The sequence below is a fragment of the Apis mellifera genome, linkage group LG13, assembly GCF_003254395.2.
Source record: "Apis mellifera strain DH4 linkage group LG13, Amel_HAv3.1, whole genome shotgun sequence".
Taxonomy (NCBI): domain Eukaryota; kingdom Metazoa; phylum Arthropoda; class Insecta; order Hymenoptera; family Apidae; genus Apis; species Apis mellifera.
The window spans coordinates 4,605,144-4,625,076 of NC_037650.1; the positions used below are offsets into that span (position 1 = coordinate 4,605,144).

The following is a 19,933-nucleotide window of genomic DNA, read 5'->3' on the forward strand; positions in this document are numbered from 1 at the left end:
CAGTCTCCAGAAAATCACACGAGATATATATATATATATATATATATATATATATATATATATATATACGCGTGTAAGATGCCTCGTTATAAACCAGCACGACTGTTTGTTCACACAGGAAAATTGGCACATCAAATTGCATATATCTAGGAATTCGTTATCTGTCCTCGAAGAAATACATACAGAAATAATCAATTTTCTTTTTTTCCAAACTGAGCTGAGAAAACTCACTATCGGCATCATATACTACGTGTTTCTTCATCTATCGGTCGAAAAAAAAAAAAAAGAAAAAAAAAGAAGAAAAAAAAAAGAGACGAAAGCACGGAGAAGCATGGCGAGATTGAGTTCATAAGAGAGGAAAAAGAGAGAGGAAGAGAAAAATTGTACAAAAGAAAAAAAAAAAAGAATTTTGCATGTCCACGCGTTTTTTACGACGAGATACGACGAGCTTCGATCTTGATGTCATGTTGGTGTATCACGGGTCATCCTGTAGAACGTTTGTATCACGATGTCGAAAAGGTCGAAACGATCGGATATCGGTGCCTAGCTCATGTTCTACTCACTGTTCCTTGATTAAGACGGTCACTTTGTACCTGCTTGCTGCCTGCCTGGCCCGTGCGTTACATTAAACATATTTCTAGTCTTATCGAGGTGATCAATCCTCTGGTATTTTACTCGATAATAACGTCCAAGCATGTCGCGTACTTTCGTTGTGATAATCCGACGGCGTGGCGTCCCTTGACGGCCCTTGCCGCCGTCCATGCGGTTTTTCTACACGATATCGAGGAAGTGTGACGCCGATTAATTATTTGTTATATCCCATTCGATTTCGCGAAGAGCAACTATCCCGGAAGGTTGATGGTTTCGACAGCTGTTTCGACATCTACATCTACAGCCGACGTTTGAATATTCACGTTCGAAAATTCACGAAGCTGATTTTCTTGGATACATACATACATATATATATATATATATGTATATATATGTATATATGTATTTATATATACATACATACATACATACATATTTCCTTGTCATCGAGCAAGACGACGTATAACGATATGAATAACGATGATGATCGATTGTCGACACGTGGTCAATCCGTGGTTTCCAAGGGAATCCATTCTGATCGCGTGAATTTTGGAACGATGGCTGCAATAAATTTAAAAACAAGTTCGTGCTACTTTTTAGTGGAAACGAATAATGGTATAAATGGCTCCATCTCTTGTAATATTTTTATTATCGCAAACGTAATATTACATTATTATTATTATTAAATTATATTATTAAATAAAGGATTACGCCACTGTTTATTATTTATTGACTAACGTTCGACTAATATTGTAAATAATAACGAAAATATTTTATCTATATTTCCGATCCGGGGGTGTTGGGCGGGGCAGCGTATTATTACACTCTTGTCCGCCCTTATGGCGATCCTACGATCGCCGAATTCGCCCACCCCCTATTGTTACACCATTTCATCATTGCATTTAATAAATTATATATTTATTGACTCACTTACCTTTTGACTTACCCCCGCTTATTTGTCTCTATTCTAGCTATTCTAGGCAATCGTCCAACATATACGCACACACACACACAAACCTCTACCGTCCTAATTTCCACGGTTGGTTTTTTAAGAGCAAGGTCGGCATTGGATTGAGAAAAGAAAGAAGGTGAGATTTTGTTCTTTTTTTTTTTTTTGTCTTTCTCTTTTATTATCATTCTTCCGCAACAATTTGTTTAAAGCATACAAACGGTACAAACTGTATGTGTATTGTCATTTTTGAATATAAATTAAATTAAATTAATGATGTATGCGTACGAGGAAGATGGTAGAATGAGAGGAAGGGTGTAAGACGAGAGAGAAGTAAATGATATTCCCTTTTCTTTTTTTTTTTTTTCTTTTTTTTCCTTTTTCCGTTTTTTTTCTTTTTAAGCTAAAAACCGACCGACGTCTGAGAGACTTTTCACTCGGTTCCAGTATTGATTTTCCGTCCCGACGTATTAACGAGGTTTTATTATTATCATACATCGGAGAATTGTTGCCAAATCCATTCAGATATATATATATCCCCCTGGGAGAGAAAAGAAATCGAAGTTATTTATCGTTTGTGATCACCGATGGTGACAAAGGGCTTCCCCGTAAGAAGATTAGCTTAGCGAAAAAAACAGGCTACGTTATTTATTAATTCCTAACGCAAACAAGCGGTTAACGTCGTCTCATCCGTTCATCCGACTCTTCCACCCGATTCGGAGTGGAAGATACTTCCCTGGATCGTAGATAGAAACGGATTCGAAACGAAACGAAATCGATCCCTCGTCGATCGATCGCGTTGTGCCGACAATGAATTGAATCGCGGAGAAGACGGAAATGATGATAAAGACGGGAAAACGAAGTCAGAAGACTTGGACGCGATGATTCTCGCGATCGCAGACGACGATGTTACCGGTCGACGTGACGGCAACACCCTCTAGACCCTTGAATTCACCGTCGCCGCTACCCCATCCGCCGAAGGACTTGAGGAACGCCCCCTCTGGGCTGAATATTTGTATTCTGTTGTTGCCCGAGTCGGCGACCACGATGTAACCCTGGTCGTCGACAGCGACACCCCTTGGAAACTTGAACTGACCCTCGTCGGAGCCCTCTGATCCGAACGAGGTCAGCACACGACCGTTCACGTCGAATATCTGGATACGATGGTTGTTCCCGTCGCTCACGATCACGCGATTCGTGTTGCTCACCGCGATGTAATGAGGATGTTCCAATTGGCCACGTCCGCTTCCGCAGGAACCGAATTTGCCCACGAACGTGCCGTCCGATTGAAATACCTGCGAAAACACGGACATTATATTGTAATGGAACGATATATCGTTGAATTGTTACAACCATTTCGTTAGAAGGATTATTCGTTTCTACGTTGATTACAGCTTTTTTTTTTTTTCTTTTTTGTTGGATTATTTTTCCATACACCTCGTTACACACCGTTAGCAGATGATAGACCTTACATTATTACCTACGATGCGAAAGTGCGAAAACGCAAAAGGATTAGAGAAGAAAAGAAAAGAAAATGAAAAGAAAAAAAATCGGGGAGTTTTTAGTTTCTCGCTTCGCTTTTCGTAAATCACTCACGCTTACGCTCCATTGTCGATTACTCCGTGCCTCGGTAAGTAAGAACCACCATTTTCCCTTCTCCCACTTTTTCCCGCTAACTTGATCGCATTTTTTATTTAGGAAGGTTTCTCGGTAGCTGGGCTCACACGTATCTCGTATATCATCGATGTTTTGGGAAATACAAACAGAGAATTAACTCGAAATTAATCGTTGTTGATTGCAGAGAAAATTTGCAGGCGTTTATTTCAAGGATCAAACTATACAAATTCTAGGTGTTACACATAGTGGAAGAATCGAATATGGGGGGGGGGGGGTAAATAATTAACGACTGTAAATTAAACACTGTAATTAATTAAACACATGTCATATCTGTATCATTATCGTATGTTCACAGTAGAATACAGGCGAAGTAAAATCCTGACCATATATAGCGACAGATCGTTCGAGGGGCGCGCGGTTTGTATGGTCGCGTCGAAGCTGCCGACGTTTCGTGTATTCCTCTTTACTTTTCGCCAGATCAATCGTCCGGATTATAATGAAAAGATAAATGAATATCGATAATATCGAAGCGAGGCCACGTACCTGTACGCGATGGTTCTCTTTATCGCACACATAAATAAATCCAAGAGCATCGGTGGTGATTCCCCAAGGATAATTAAACCGACCGTCTGCGGTACCTTGGGAGCCAAACGCTCTCAGAAAACGACCGGAAGGATCGAGAACCTGAATTCTGTGGTTGTAACGATCCGCTATGATGTATTGCCCGATCCTGTTCACCGCTACCCCGGCCAGGCAATCGAATTCACCCTCGCCGCTGCCGTACGATCCGAACTCCTTCATGAAGTTCCCATTACAGTCGAACACCTGTGCCAATTTCGATATACGTCAAAATGAGATTGTCGTTTTCGCGAGAAGATATTCTTTCAAAATATGTATAAATCTCGATTACTTGAACACGATGGTTAGAGCTGTCGGCCACTACGATGGAGTTGTCAGGGCCAACCGCGAGGCCTCTGGGCCAAGTAAAGCATCCGGGTTCGCTCCCCCGCATCCCGAACTTGAACAGCTGCCGCCGCTTCAGCAAGTAGTGACTCCTCCGCCCATTGCTGTTTATATTTCCAATAATCCATATTTAATGGTAATTGTTAAAATTTCGTATATATATATTTATTTTTTAAATACAACCAAGTTTAAACTCACCTAGTGGAGGAACCTGCTGCCGCGGGTATAACGGGAGCTGCCGTAGGGGACGTGGGGGAGCCTGACGGGTTTTTTTGATCGTCGTCAGAAGATTCGAAGGACGTTTGGCCACCGTGCCTCAAAGGTAATCCGAGCGATAACCTCCTCGAGGTGCTTCCACTGTTTTCCAAAAAAAAGAACGGAAAAATTCGATCCCCTCCCAAATTAACGATCATTCTCAATCAATCAATCTCACCTCGATGATGGAATCGTCGAGGCAGAGGACGAAGGCTCCTTATCTTTGGTCGTTCGATTCCCGTACTTGTTCTTCAAGTACCGTGCCCACGAACTTAACGCAGCCCCATCCTTCTCTGCGCCCACCCTGTCTCGCTCCGGGCTCGGCTCCCTCGATTTCAATGCGTGAGTGCTCCGACTCCTGGCCAACTCGGACCCGGCCCCGTACTTGGCTGCCAAGTAAGCGTTGGGCGACTGGGTGGTCGGAGAGGGTGGCTCCTCGTCCAGGTCGAGGTCATCTCCGCCGAAATTGTGCGAGCTTCTGGACCGAGCCAGCCGTTGCCTTCTTTCCTTCAACGCGGCGTACCGCGACCTCGTCGACAGCGGCGAGTCGACCTCCGCGTCCGCGTCTCGATCCCGCTCTCTCTCCCGCTCCCTTTCTCTTTCGCGTTCTCGTTCTCGTTCGCGTTCTCGCTCTCTTTCGCGCTCCCGCTCCCGCTCCCGCTCCCGGCTGGCCATCATCGCCGCCTGGCTTCTGCTCTTGTTCAGGAACCTGCAACATCCCGGAACGAAGGTCGGCTCGTTCAGATCGGCCTTGTTAATCGGAGAAACGGAGAGGAGGGAAAGGGAAAAAGGGAAGTCTGTTACTGTTCGCGGATTAAATCGGGGACGTAGGCGGGGGAGGAAAAACATGGACAGGCCATCGATAGGTTATCGATCATTTCGTACGAATGAACGACGCGTTTGTTCACATGCGATCGATTATTATCCGCGTTATTTGGTTATTTATCCGAGTGCAGAAAACTGAAGCTTTCGAATTTCTTCAAATCTTGTTAAGTTAACTTAATGATAGTGTGATGATAGTGGATAATTTTACGTGACGTGGAAACGAATGAATCTTTGATGGATACCGTTTTACGAGATACAGGCTCTCAGGTCGAGGATAATAATTTTATCGGACCATCTTCGTATTCGTATTCATTGATAACCGTACGTACGTTCTATTCTCCCGTTATATATGTGTGTATCGTGTGCTTTTCTCGCTATTGAATCCCTCTAAGTGTTAGTATCATTCCATAGCGAGGGGATATAGTGGCAATTAGTCACAACGCGGCGTAAATCTGGCGTGCAATCAACCGGCGTGTCTCTATGGTGTGCACGAGTAGTGAAAACGGATGGGGTGTCGGTGTGTTGGTACATCAATCTGTAGCACTTGATATGTCACTTCTTTATCACCAGGACCCATAAATCGCGTGGAGTGATTAGCGAACGTCGGGATCCCTGCGTCGTAAGCAATTTTATTTCCCGGGTTATCGAAAATTTTCGTTGCTTTTAATCGATAGATTTCTCTTTTCTTTTCCTTTTTTTTTTTTCGTATCAATCGTTATCGAACAATCTATTCATCCACGTATAAAAAAGAGACGAGATTTTACGAGATTTTACGAGAGCGCGAATTTCCAATATCTTTTTTCAATCGAACGTCTCTTATATATAAAAATAATTCTTCTTTTCCTTCGTCGAACTGTTTGTATTTGGCATTCCTCGGAATCATGCCCCCTCCCCTCCTTTGAGCACAACTTTCGACCACGCTTAAAAGCTTTCTTTTTTTAATATATACGCGGCGAACACGTATATGGGCACACCGGAGTTACTGCGAACGGTAGTCGTAAAATTTTAAGACCGCTATATTTTCTCCATCTTCTAACTTTGCTCGTCGATGCTCCCTAGTCGATGCATCGAATTTTCCAAAATTGCCTTGCTTATATGATTATTTTCATAATATTTTGAAATACACATATATGTGCACAATTTCTCGCGAACGAGAATTTTTCGTTCCGTTTTCGTTTTAAAATTTTGGAATGACATCCTACCGTCACACGGTTTTAATGGAAACGTTGAAAACGATAAAACGTATTGGAATAACATCCGTGTTTCCAGTGAAGCGGATTACAGACCGATATAGCCCCGCTGACTATCCGAGTTGTAGCGGATATTTAAAGCAACAAACGGGTTATATTTAAACCCTTTAGTGCATGCCTGACCACTTTCCGTGTCCCGTACAATGCGGTCACATTAGTTCCGTTTGTAATATCTGCCCGGTGTAATATCCCACTCTCATTTGCATTCGCGATTTCGCGGGATTACGCGTGTATTTAATTATCGATAAAATGTATCGTTATTACAGAGTATAAACCGATCGAACGGGGTAATAATTTGATCGAATTTTGAAGAAATCTCTTTATTTCGAATTTCGAAGCCGCGTTCTTCTTGTTAAATTTATCCAAGTGTTGATCGATTGTCACGTTTCTCCGTTTTAAAATTATTCTCTCTCTCTCTTCTTTTCGAATTTTTTTTCACGTTCGTCATACACCTTGGACGTCATCGTGGCTGTGATTATCCCGTGGTTCGATATCGCGTGGATCGATTCTTTTTTACCTTCTCCTCCCATTTATTATACGATATTGCGACGAGTGCGTTGTTGTGAACTCGTGGTATGAACTCGTGCGTGCATCTCGTGCGTGCGGTGCAACAGAGGGGGGAGAGGGGAGTGGGTATTAAAAATAAATTAAAAAAATTAAACGTATGGAAAGGAAATCCGAGCTGCTCCTTCGTGGAAATTCTCGAACGAGAGGAATATCGATTTCGATTTCGATTTCGCGAACGATTTCGATCTGTTAGTGCAATAAATAAAGATGCATTTTTTTTTTCCACGTATCAAAGGAAGTGGGCGGGCGACGAATATACAAACAAGAGGAATACGGAATAACAAAGATTCGTGGAGAAAGTGGGGAGGGGAGAAACGAACGGAAATAAAATCGAATAAAAATAAAAAAAAAATGAAAGAAGAAGAATCGAGACAAACAAGAGAGACGAATAACGGATAATATGCTATGAATAACGGTGGAATAAATATAGACAAATAAATAAATAAAGAAAGAGAGAAGAAAAAAAAAGTAAAAGAGAGAAAATTCTCAGGGATACGATCTCTCTCTTTCCGTTTCTTGTTCTCCGTTTCTCAATTCTTAATATAAACTGAGGACAAATTGAGAGGGAAATAAATAATACGAGTTATCACAAAGAAATGCAGTTTATTTACCACACCAACAAACTGACGCAAACCTATTCACTAGGAAAAAAGAGTACAAAAATTTCAATGGCGTGTGAAAATGCGACGGTGTAGCGGGAATGGCTGGTCACCGATAATAAAATAAAAAACGCGCTCAAACGTGTGAGAATCGTAACCGTGTCGTGACATGCCATTAGCGCGACCGTGTATCGAATGGGAAACGAATTCAGAAGCGATTCAATTCGGCATGGATTTAAGCTGCTTTGCACGGAGGACGGTATCTCTTACTCTACGCTTACTTTTTTTTTTGCCGATTAAAAGCGATGCTATTCCCTTTTTTTTTCTTTTTTTTTTTTTTGTTTCTTTTATTCCCCTTTGATTCGTGTTGTCTAAGAAGCTACGTGTATTGAGCAATGCAGGGAGATTGTATATATATATGTATATATAACGATCAACGATCAAGGAACAAAAAGTTTACATTTACGATCGTACGTACGATTATCACAATATAATAAAATGCAAGTTTTTCACCATACAGTAATTACGCGAAATCGAGATTAATTCTAACCACTCCGTAACTCTCTTAAATCATTTTCATTCTTCGAATATTTTGCGACGTGTATGCATGTATGTATATATGTATATATGATGGATCGATGAAATGCGATATCGATTCATGAAAGTCGTTGGAGAAGAAAAAGATCCAGGGGCAGCAGTTTCGCGACAGTAAGACGACGAGTAAAGACGATCGATCGATCGAGAGCTAGATACGGCCGGTGGTGGACGATCGAGAGGTAAACGAAAGTTTGTGGCGCAAAGCGTCCGAGGAATTCCATTCTTTCTCCACCACCACGCTCGATACGCTCGGTATCGGTGTGTTTTTCCCCTTTCATGCTTGGGAACAAAACGTTTCGACGAGCCGGCGTCCATTCTTGGCACGAGCGAACGAACCGAAGCGAGGATAAAAATAACGAAAAAATGAAAAGAAAAGAAAAGAAAGTGGAGGAAGAAAAAGAAACGAAAAGTGGTAGAAACTGCTGCGTCGGATCTCGGTGTCGGAGGCAGTCTCGTCTGTATCCGTGAGAGCGGTCAATTGCAGTCTTTTTTTCACCGACTAACACCGACGAACAACGACAAAAAAGAAGAGAAGAAGGCGAGAACGAGAAATACAAAGAATGAGAGATGGGTAGAAAAAGAGAGAGGGGGAGGCCCACGTGTAGAGTAGAAGAGGGGGAGTTACAGGAACAGATTGATTAGAACGCTGTAACACAGTACGGACACACAGAAAACGGTGGTTACCATTTGCATCGGTATAGTGATATCGACACCAGGCGTGTCCTCGTGCTCGTTGCAACTTTCGGTCTCTTTGGATTGGGTAGCGTTCGCGACTAATGCACCGTTCTCAACGTTAGTTCTCGCCACGAGGTCGGTCGTTTGGGAACGAATCGTGCTCGTCTCGTCCATGCTTTCCCCCTCCTTCCCGCTCGACGAGTCGTTCACCTTGTTCAGAATCACCCACCCGTTCTCGTCGCCGGTCCACGAGCTCTTCTTCTTCTCCGCCCCGATCCCACCTTTCCCGTCGCTCCCATCCTCCGCCAACGACGACGGACTCGGCATCCTCTCGTCATCCTCCCGATTCCTCGTCGTCGCGTCGTCCATCGGCGAGACGGTCCTCTCCGACTCGCTCTCCGACTCGTCGGACATCATCCAACCGTTCTTCCCGATGCTACTCTCCCCGATGTATCTCCTCGACGAACTTTGCGAGGACCTCGAAATAACGGACTCTCCACTCGTCTCGACCTCGTTCGACGCGATCGTGTTCTCGTTACCTCGAACCCCCTCCTCGACCGAGAAACACTTTGCAGAAACGTCGCGTTCCTCCTCGCTCGAGGAGGCGGCTGGCTGTTGAAGACTTTTCGTTTGCCGATTACCCGGCTGGAGATCCTGCTCGGTAATCACCCATCCGTTATCGTCGAACAACTCCTCGATACTTTTCTCCTCCAATATGGAACTTGGCCGCTTCACCCCGACATCGTCCCCGTATCCGCCGTAATCGAAATGAGAATTGGACGATGTTTCATCGCGTGTATTCTCGCTCGTCTCGTCCTCGCTCGTCGATCCCTCGTGGCCACGATCCATCGGCGGATTCTCGCTCTTCTTGTCCCTTATGTTGCTGTTCTCGTCCCTGGACTCGTCATCGCCCCCTTCCTCCCCTTCGTCGGTGCTCTCCGTCTCGCTCCCCCCTGCCGAATCGGTGGTATTCGCGTCGTGGATGGAACGGGCGGCGGAAGTCGTCCAATTCGTAATCTCGTCCGGCCGGTGATGGTCTCGGTTGGAAGGCGGTGGTGGTCGGGCGAACGATCCCCGGCCAGGATCGGTTAACGAAGAGTTCACGTCGTTCCCCGAACGACCTTCCATTAACGGGTGTTGCTCGACCCCGGTGCGGTTCTCTACACGACCGTCGTAACCGCTACCTTCGGGACTCTCGAATCGAACAGTGGTCGCGGAGGAGGAGGAGGATGAGGTGATGGTTTCGTCGGTGTCCGTACTATCGTCCGTGTGGTTTCGTTTGTTCGACTGCGGTTTAACCATCGATCCGCCCGCACCGTGAATATCGTAATCCGCGCTCTTAGCCGCGTATTCGTAATCCTCGACACGGTCGGTTGACGGTTCATCGTGTTCGTCACTAAGAAACGTCCTAAAACGATTACGGTCGTGGGGGTTATTGGAGTAAGAGAGACTGGCCTGATGATGAGTCTGACCGTGATCTACGTGTGCTACGAACCTGCTGGTGTAGCCGGCCGGCGTTGTCAAGCTCGCGGCGCCGCTCGTTGCCGTCGTCATCGTCGTCGTCGTCGCTGTCACCGGCCCCGTCACCGAATGCGCGGGACTCCCTCTCGGCGACGAATACCTGACGAGACACGATTTTATTCATCCCTCGATTTTATTCTAGTTTCAGATCCAGTTTCACGATCCTTTCGCGTCGCCGAGCAATAATAAAATCTCCGACGATTGCATCGAAACCGAATCTCCTTTTCTTATTTTTTGTTTTTACGTATCTTTTTTTCTTTTTACGCGATTCACAACATTGTCGTGGAGACGACAAATTGTCGACGCGATCCTATTCCGATCGATGGAGAGGAAACTTGCCGCGTCGAATTTTCCATTCTCCCCGAAATTTCCTCGTTTTCCCTTCCCTTCTTTCTTCCTTCCTTCCTTCCTTCCCCCAATATCGCAACAGAGGAAAAAAAAAAGACGATACACTCGCGCGAATATCTTTTCGTCGCGCATGGAAAAAGAAAAAGAAAAAAAAAAAGAGAAAAGAAAGAAGTTACTTCGATCGAACACACCTAAACGACCGACGTAATAATTGGTAATTCGATATATAAAAAAACATACATTCGATGTTACTTGTTAATAAGAAATCTACGAGATCAAGTGAATTGCGGGTGGAAATTGTCGTGTATATACTCGCCTGGTCGTTGGCGAGTCCTCCTTGCTGCCTCGTCTGGCCTCCGCGCTTCGAGCGAGCAGGGGTCCGATGTCCGTCCTCGCCATCGCGGAATCGTTCCTTTGACGGTCCTGTGCCGCGGTCGAGGGCGTCGTCGAGGTGACCGCGGCCGAGGGATGGGCATCGGTTTCCGACTCCTCCTCGGTCTCGGATTCCGTCTCCTCCGAGGAGCTGCTGGTTTCCTCGTCCTCGTCCTCCTCCTCTTCCTTCTTCGTTTTCATGCCGCTCTCCTCTCGTACCGCGGGGGGTTGGCTGGGTGGCGGGGGCGCTGCACGATTACCTGAAGTGGAAGAGGAAATCGAGATCTCGAAGGAAATCGTTTGAGAAGAAGAAAGAAGAAACTCTTTCTCGAGAGAAGAGGATAGAGATGATCTTCACCTGTAGCTAAAAAACGACTCTGGAAGGAGCGCGAGGTGGGGCTGGCGGTGTCTTTGGGCGTCGGGGGTGTGCCGCTGTGCGGCGACGAGACGGTGGACGTTGCGCTGGAGGCCGGTGCCCTCGACAAGTATTTCTGCTTCATTTCCTCGGCGGTGAACGGCGCACCAGTGCTGCGGATTCCGGACCCGGCCGAGCTCTCCGACCCCGTGCTCGAGTCTGACGAAGCGCTCCTCGTCGCGGGGGCGTGGGTATCCGTCGATGTTCTCCTGCGAGCAACGATATTTCAATTAACGACTTCCTCGAGTCGGTAAACTCCATCCAATTGCGTGTACTTCGTAAACCGTAATTTCGTGTACCGATGATATTATTGCTTTACACCGCGACTCCCTTTCCCTCTTCCTTCCTACGCGCAATAAGGAATTATGCAGCCACGATTCACCCATTTTCCTCCATCAATATTATCGCACGTGAATTTCCAACGGAGAGAGAGAGAGAGAGAGAGAGAGATGGAATGCGCAACGCGTGCTCGAATCGAAATCGTATTAACGTATGTACACGTTGACTCTGTTCGTTAATTTGCACGCGAAATTTGCGAATTTCGAGACGAGTAATTTTAAATTGACGGCAGCGATACAATTGGATGGAATGGAATTTCGGAATTAAAAAACTTTTGTTGCGTGTATTTAAAAGTTTTCGTGTACCGAAACACTCGACGTTACAATTTCAACGACGACAATTCACCGGATGAAATATTTGACGTTGCTGAAAGGAAGAAAGAAGGAAGGAAGAGAAAAAAGAAAAAAAAAAAAGGAGAAAACGATCGAAATAATAAACGTTGACCTATTTTATCCTATCCACGAATTAAAGGAAGAGGAAAAAAAAATTACAATTAAACTCGCATAAACTCGGAACGAGATGAGTATTTTTAAAATTAAAAACCTATTTTGTCTATGATACGATGTGAACGAATAATGACGCTTGCTCGAATAAGATTTCCCTAATATTTCGCCGATGCTATCGATTCAACAATTATCGCGCAACACTGTATTAAACACGAGGTAGAAACAGTTTCTAGAATCGGGGGGGGGGGATATATTCGATCAGTTGCTGCACCGAATATACATAAATCAGCTTGTCCGACTAGATATGCGCCGCTACTACTGAAACGTGACTAACCTCGTCTACCACCAAGCCAAGATCCCCTTGTGACTTAATGTTAATGGTGTTGCGGTGAATTCGATCGCCTTGTATATTTTGCCATCAGTCACAGACGCCTAAATTGTCACCCCGATTTGCTCACCTCGTTAATAAATAAGGGGAAGATCGAAGAAGGAGGTGGTGGAATGGAAATTCGAATAATTCGAAGATACGAAGAGGGAGAAATTTAAGAGGGTGATTAATCGGGCATAATTTTCGATTGGAATTTTTACCTGGCAGGCATCGGTCTTCGTGCAGGTTCTTCGGGCTCTCGTTCGGAGGGTGGTTCCCTCGGGGGTGGGTGGGCGGGCGTAGACGTCGGCACCGGTTGTCGTTCTTCCACCGTTTCGGTCGCCGCCGCCGTTTTATTCTGCTTTTTAATTCTAGAAATCTCGTCGTCCTCGCTGGTTTGCCTCGCCATCGCTGTCGGCATTTTTCTCACTTGTACCTAGGCGATAAAAAGATATATTTAACGAGTCCGTCGAAACAAAAAAATTCATCCTCCTCCTCTGGTTAATCCTTTTCCCCTCGCTTTCTCGTTTCTTGTTATTCCCTTCCGTTTTTTTTCTTTACTTTGTTTCTCTATTTTCTTTACTTTCTTCCTTCCTTTCTTTCTTTCTTTCTTTTTTGACACGATACGTGTTAGAGGATGAATTATACGCTGGTTATTATTAGCTTGCTTGTAAACAAGTCGAGATTTTTTTTCTTTTTTTCTATTCTGACCGCGCGTGTTTTTCTTCTTTTTTTTTTTTCTTTTCTTGTTTTTTTTGCTACACATGCGGTTACATGGCGCGAGATGCATTAAAATGCTAGTCTGATTTTACGTTCGTGAATAAAAAGCGCGGTGCAGAATGCATAGACGTATGGTGGTTACAGGACAAAGAGAGGATTTGTCGCAAGTGAACACGAGAGATTAATTTTTTGTTTTTCTTGACGAGCAAAATATATTCGTGTATTCATACGTTTCATTTGTGTTATAATAGAATTTCGTACAAAAAATTATATTTATAGTATATATATATATATACACACATATGTACATATATACAACAGAGCTAACTACAAAGTAGATTTCATTCATTCGTGCCTCGAATTATTTACACATTTTTATGAGTTGAAGTATACATTTCATATTGCGGCACACGTATCAAATGTTATATCAAATATTGAATTACTTTAAAAATTCGTCGAGATTTATTTCCTTTTCGTGTCCATAAAGGGAACGATAGATGTTTTTCTTTTTTCTTTTTTTTTTTTCTTTCGTGCGACTCGTACTTCGCATCGAACTTTTCGAAAATTTTGTTAATTGCCGGATGAATCGGCATCCAAGCGATTTCATTTCGACGCGAGATCTCGAGATCTCTACTTTTCGTCGAGCTTGCCCATCGAACTGCCCCTCACGATCCATTTCCTGTATATCGCTTGCCGTAATAAGGGAATCCGTGTGAAAATTCTGTGGTGCGGAATCACTGTCAAAAACAAATACGTCCGTGTGAAATGAAACGAGTCCAGCAGAATCTACGATTCGATTTATAAATGGAATAATTCGATGAATTTCGTCGCTCGAGAGAAAAGCGCGAACGCGATGAACGGACAATCTCTGATAATAATCTCGAATAATTATTAAAACCTCGATTCGTGTATCTTTCAATAGAATCTGGGCGTTCGATTTCTTCTTTTCGTAACGCAAAAAAGAAAAAAAGAAAAAATCATAGAAAATGTAGAATAAAGTTCGAAAGAATGGAATGCGAAATTGACCGAGAAATGGATGAATCGTCAAACTGTACAAAGTGAATGGAACACAGAAGAACTTTTCGGTTGCATTTTTCAAATTAAATTCGCGCGTCGATATAACAATGCGTGTACACTGTTTTTCTTTCTTCTTCTTTTCTTTTCTCGCATTCGGAAATCGGAATAGAAAATCAACGGAACAGAAGATAACGAGCGTTTCACCGAGAAAAAGAAAGGGAAACAAAAAATGGCGCTCCATCCGTTCGCGATCATAGTCGAGAAGGGGGGGTGAAATTGTTTTATCGTTCAATTAACCTGAGGCTTGGGCGGTTGAGGTTGTTGAACAGGATGGGGCGGCGGTTCCTCCTTCTTCCTTTTCCCGGCCCTCTCGTACTCCTGAAGCTTTCTCATCACGCGTGGCGAGTCGGTGAGCCGAAAAATGCCGGAAAGCGGGCCGCGCGCCGCGTCCTCCGTGTCGAGGACACGCTCGCGGAGCCCCGACGACTCCTGGGGGGTGGATGTGAATCGCACGGTGGATCTCGAATCGCCGTCGGAGTCGTCGCCGTCCCGATGCCGCATGAATCGACTTCTGTACCTCGACTTGTTCCTCGGCACCTCGTATTCCGGCGCGTCGTACCTGATAATAATCACATTTTTATTCTTGCTTCATTCTTTTCTTTTCTTTTCTTTTTGGAAATAAAGGGGGGCGCGAAAGACTTTTCAAAACAAAATTTTGTACTCGCCAGAACTAATTTCTGTTTTGAAAGACTTTTCAAAATAAAATTTTTACTCGCCAAAACTAATTTCGAGTGGACGATGAAAGAGGATAGAGATGATGCAATATCGTCCTTCTCTCTCTGGATAATAATTTCGCTAGAATTTCAATCGAACCGATGTAATCTGACAATTTAAACGCGTTGTGTTTCGATATCAGCGCGATCAGGCGTCTCCCTCGACGATCTCGAGCGACACGTGTCGCCAATATTTTTACACAGATGTAACGGATAGCGAAGCTTTTTCTTTTTTTTTTTTTTTAAGCGATATTACGATGATATCAGTTGTAGAAGAGACGAGGAGAAAAGAGGAGGGGAAAAGACGTAATTAATTCACGATGAATTTTTTTTAACAACCATTGCGATATAATCTTTCACGCGTCGGAACGACAGCTATTTTTACCTTCTTAACGATTAATCTCTGTTTGAATGAAATTTTTGGCACGAGCGAGGAGAACCATTCCTTTCGCACGATTTTCTGGAACTGGGTTATCTGATTTTCGAGGGAATGCACGACGAGAGATTGATCCAAGGATTTATCCAAGTTTATTATCGCTTAATTATCGTTTCGCATGACATGGGTTTGCATAACGAGAACGAAGAAGAAGAAGAAGAAGAAGAAGAAGAATGATCTTCTTCTACGATGAGGATAAGATTGATCTCCTTTGGAAATATGAAATTTTCGAATCAATTTGTTTAGAAGAAATATTTAAGAATCTCCGCAGTTTCGATAGAAGGAATCATCATTCAATGGAAACGTGATTTCATCGAATTTTGACGCAATTTTCGAAGGGGAAACGGAATAAAATAATTTCGCAACGATCCAACTATTCTACTCTGTTACATAGAACGCCGACTATATCGTATCCCAAACTATTAATATCGAAATTTCTACGACGAATGAATCGGTAAATTTAGATTTTCGATGCTTTTACTCCATAAATCAGCTTCGAACGCAAGTAAAATTCAGCTCGTTTCCCCAAAGTTAGTTTGGGAAACAAACAAAAGCGCGAATAGTTGCTCCGGCGAAAATTCTGAACGATGCACGAACGTGGCACCGACGAATTTGCACGCCACCGTTTCTCTTTCGAGTAATTACCCCCGATTATCAGCGAGGAGAACTATCAGTGAGGTATCAGCGACAATCGTCATGCGACGAAACAAACAAATTTTAAATCCACCTCCTCCTCCTCCTCCTTCTTCTTCTTCTTCTTCCCTTCGATTCTCGATAATTAATTTTTAAATTTCTTCTTTTCTTTCGTTTTTACGTCTCGATTTAATAAAATGCTCGCGCGTATTACGCGAAACGAAACGGTAATTAAACTCGACCATGCCTATTTCGGCCTCGAGGAAGTTGTTCCCCGGCCCACGCCAGGAAAAAGATACAGCCAGTGGAGGCTCGTGTATTTATAACATTTGCTAGAATAGATATGTGGGACATCGTGAAAAATGTATGCCCACCACGGACGCCGTTTGGCAATATTCCAAAGTAATCTACATCCACGGTCAAACACGTTTTTTTTTACCGGTCAGCTAGTTTTTGCCGACCAAATACCTCTTTTCTTCCCTCCCCTCCTTTCTTCCTTCTCTCTTCAACTCACGTACTTTCTCCCCTCCCCGTACGTTATCCCAGATTCGAGCCAGACCTCGGTCCATCCGTTTCGACGGATCCAAAGATTCGAGACTAGTTTCTAAACCGGCCCCCCACACTTTTCCACTATTTCGAACGCGCGTGTCATTTCCAACCGTACTACTTTTGCGTAAAGTGACAGGCTCGACGACTTTTAACACGTCTTCTCTCGAAACTCGTCTCGCAACTCCGATACATTTTTCTCTTAAGCTTGAGAGAGTGGTAGTCCCGTAACTCTTTGGAGAATATATCGGAATACCAGAGTAGAGAGTAGGCTTTCCATCCACTTTTCCTCGTCGCGCGAAAAAAAAGTTAGCGAAAGAAAAAAAAAGAAAAGTGGCACGAGAGCAATTTTTCTTCCTGCCATACGCCTATATCTAGCGCTTCTATTTTTGGAAAAAAATCGAGCTTCGAGTTAAGAGGTCAGAAACAGACAAGTGGAAGATCTACGTTCTACGAATAATGGACCAGAATTTTTCTATCGTTGGAGAGAAGATGGATAAATAAAATAGGAGGGTAGCGAAACCCTGCAAAAGGGATAATTACTCGTATTCGGGGACGTATCGATTTCTCGCCAGCCGCTCCTCCTCTTGCTGCCTGTACTGGGAGGCCAAGCGGTGGTCGCTTTTGCTTCTCATCAGGCCCGGTGATCCCCCCGGTGGTGCCAGACTGCTCGAGCTGCCCAGCAATCCTCCACTTCCGGTCTCCGGCTTGATATTCAATTCGCCGTAACCGGCTACGTGTAGGACCAGCTGATTCGGATCGTGCGCCATCACGAAACGCACCCGCCGACTGTAATCCCCTGCCTCGTACTCGAAGTTCCTGCCAACCAACCAACGTAACATGTAAATTAACTTCACCGAGTAAATTATCGTATCTTTTGTCGTGTCTTAGTGGCCAGATTATGACTGATATCAATGCCACGTGTTTCGAGGAGAAACTCTCTCTTCTCTCTGTTTCGTAAATTGGATTCTCTGCCCCTGGTCGAAGAAAAGAGAAAACTATTCTCATGAAAAATGAAATCACGAGGCTCGCGAATCTTGAACGTTTCGATTATACGTGTGCTGTATAAAGAAGAGAGAGGAGATTTCTTTTTTTTATATTTCATTAAAAATGTACATCCTCTTTCTTCCCTTGAAAAGGATCAGCAAGTTTTGCAATCTTGATGATATCACCTCTGCTCCAAAGGATATAACCTTTGAATTTTGCATGTGGAAAAGTTGATCTTCCCTCTTTTCTTCGTCGTACGTTTTTTTTTCTTTCTTTCTTTTCGTCGACGATTTGTCACGTCATCGAGAGGGAGGGAAGGCGTTAAATATTTCTCCTTGCTTTTCCACAGCGTTGCTCGAGGATAATAACCGCGCCGGGGAGAGGATCGTTTAAAAGTGAGTGGGCACAGGTTTTGGTAATGGTGTCGCAAAGTTGGAAAAAATCAAGATCAGAATTTCGAGAAGTTAAGGAGAGAGAAAGATTCCATTTATGCGAGATGATGGAAGATCGAGCGTAAAGAAAAAGTTGTCGCGCCTTTCAACGTTTTCCATTCTTCCCGATGGAAAAGTTGGTGAGATATCGGAGAAGCAATTTGGAGAAAGGAAACGTAGAATCGACGGTGTATCCCTCGTCAAATTGCTTTTATTCATTTTCCGATTATTATTATCAATCTCCAGGAATCAAAACTCTTGGATTCTTTAAAAAAGGAAAACGAACGAACTTTAACGATTCATTAACAACGTTGTACCTTGAGATTTGACCAAGTTTCAATATTTAATTTATAATAAATTGGCTAAGGAGAGACCGTTTTCGAAGGATCGTTCGAATTCGTTGAACGAATTATTTTTAATGTAAAGTCTTTAAAGCCCGTACTTTCCACGCCGCTATTTCACTTCATATTTCTATACCCGAGCTTCCTTTACCCGTTAAATCCATCCGGGGGACTAATAAATACTCTTTTACTACTCCCAGCTGGCGAATTTTCAAATTCATCGCGTGGAGATTGTACGAGATCGTTGAATGAAGAAAAATTAAAAGATTGGAGAGGGAAAGATAGAAAACGGCGAATTACGTTTCGACTTTCCGTGTAATTACGCTTTTATTTTTATTTTACTTCAAATTTTTGGAAGAGAGAGAGAGAAAGAGAGAGAGACAATATCTCCAACATTTTGATTATTTAACAAGAAAGCTTATTGGGTTTGAAATTTGTTGACTCTTGATTGAATATTGAGGGAGCGAGATACGGAGTGGTGGAGGAGACAGAAACGAGAAAGATGGCAATAATTTTCGAGATTCCGATCTGTCTTGACATTAAATTCCACGCTCGACGAAGCACGAGAAACGAGACACTTTACTCTTCTACTTTTTCGGAAATTGATTCTCCGTGGATCAAATTCAAGTATATATACTTAAAGTAAAGGAAATCGTTATCTCTGTCTACAAATTTTCTACGAAGTATTTTTCCCTCGAGAAGATTCGAACACTTTTTTTTTTAAAAAAACGAACAAGATATTATTGTACCCGATTAAATCGTCCAGAAAAATATGAAAATGGTGAGATATTTCGCGGAGAGGATTCGAGTCAGGCGTAAAAGAGAAACGACGAGATTAGACGACAAACCTGATGAATTCCACCGTACGCAGGAAGAGTTCTTTTGTATCGAGGAGTTCCGAGTCGTCCCAGGGCACGTTCTCGTTGATGTGAGCCTCCGCCAGATCGCAGTTGCTCTGAATATTCGCGATCTCCAATTCGAGATTCTCTTTGAGTTGAATCAAGCCTCTGAGCTCGGTGCTCAGGTATCGATCGACCTCGTTACGCAGATGTTCCGTACGGTCTTTCAAAGCCTTGCTCAGCCTCCGATAAATCTCGTCCACCTCTTCCGTGACCGAGGCGCAGTTTGTTTGCAGACCCAATGTGTTTTTCTCCACCAGGGTGAGCGCGTCTTGCAACCTGTGCAGCCCCCTGCGAATCTGCAAAAATAACGTTTGTTTTTAATCCGACGTATATATTTAATATTCCTCCGCATACGCCTCCCTCCCTCCCTCCTTCCTGAAAACCATTCATTTCGGTGGATTTTCAGATTTAAAATGCTGTTATATCGCGTCTCTTTGTAAATAAAATAATA

General features: G+C 43.6%; 2 protein-coding genes across 10 annotated transcripts in view; one reads left to right on the forward strand and one right to left on the reverse strand.

Moving 5' to 3' along the window:
* The window catches only part of LOC724592 (calmodulin-binding transcription activator 2), a 40,847-nt gene extending 38,961 nt beyond the window's left edge, over positions 1-1,886 (forward strand). Inside the window, exon 15 of the mRNA XM_026444839.1 lies at positions 1,563-1,886. Within this exon, the coding sequence (XP_026300624.1) occupies positions 1,563-1,683 (121 nt within the window). The 3' untranslated portion in view covers positions 1,684-1,886. The remainder of the gene's footprint in view (positions 1-1,562) is intronic.
* Positions 1,864-19,933, reverse strand: part of LOC408420 (RING finger protein nhl-1) — a 44,545-nt gene continuing 26,475 nt past the window's right edge. For 6 of the 9 annotated variants that reach the window (XM_016915805.2, XM_026444832.1, XM_016915806.2 and 3 more), the window contains 9 exons: positions 19,429-19,778; positions 17,365-17,640; positions 14,731-15,052; positions 12,918-13,132; positions 11,488-11,753; positions 11,074-11,389; positions 10,384-10,509; positions 8,898-10,296; positions 4,689-5,084 (listed from right to left, as the gene is read on the reverse strand). In XM_016915805.2, coding sequence (XP_016771294.2) covers positions 4,827-5,084; positions 8,898-10,296; positions 10,384-10,509; positions 11,074-11,389; positions 11,488-11,753; positions 12,918-13,132; positions 14,731-15,052; positions 17,365-17,640; positions 19,429-19,778 — 3,528 coding nt within the window. In that variant the 3' untranslated portion in view covers positions 4,689-4,826. Of the gene's footprint in view, positions 2,836-3,700; positions 3,983-4,067; positions 4,225-4,318; positions 4,478-4,553; positions 5,085-7,600; positions 10,297-10,383; positions 10,510-11,073; positions 11,390-11,487; positions 11,754-12,917; positions 13,133-14,730; positions 15,053-17,364; positions 17,641-19,428; positions 19,779-19,933 lie in introns of those variants that run through there. The other 3 variants (XM_016915808.2, XM_016915809.2, XM_026444833.1) reach the window with 3 other exon arrangements.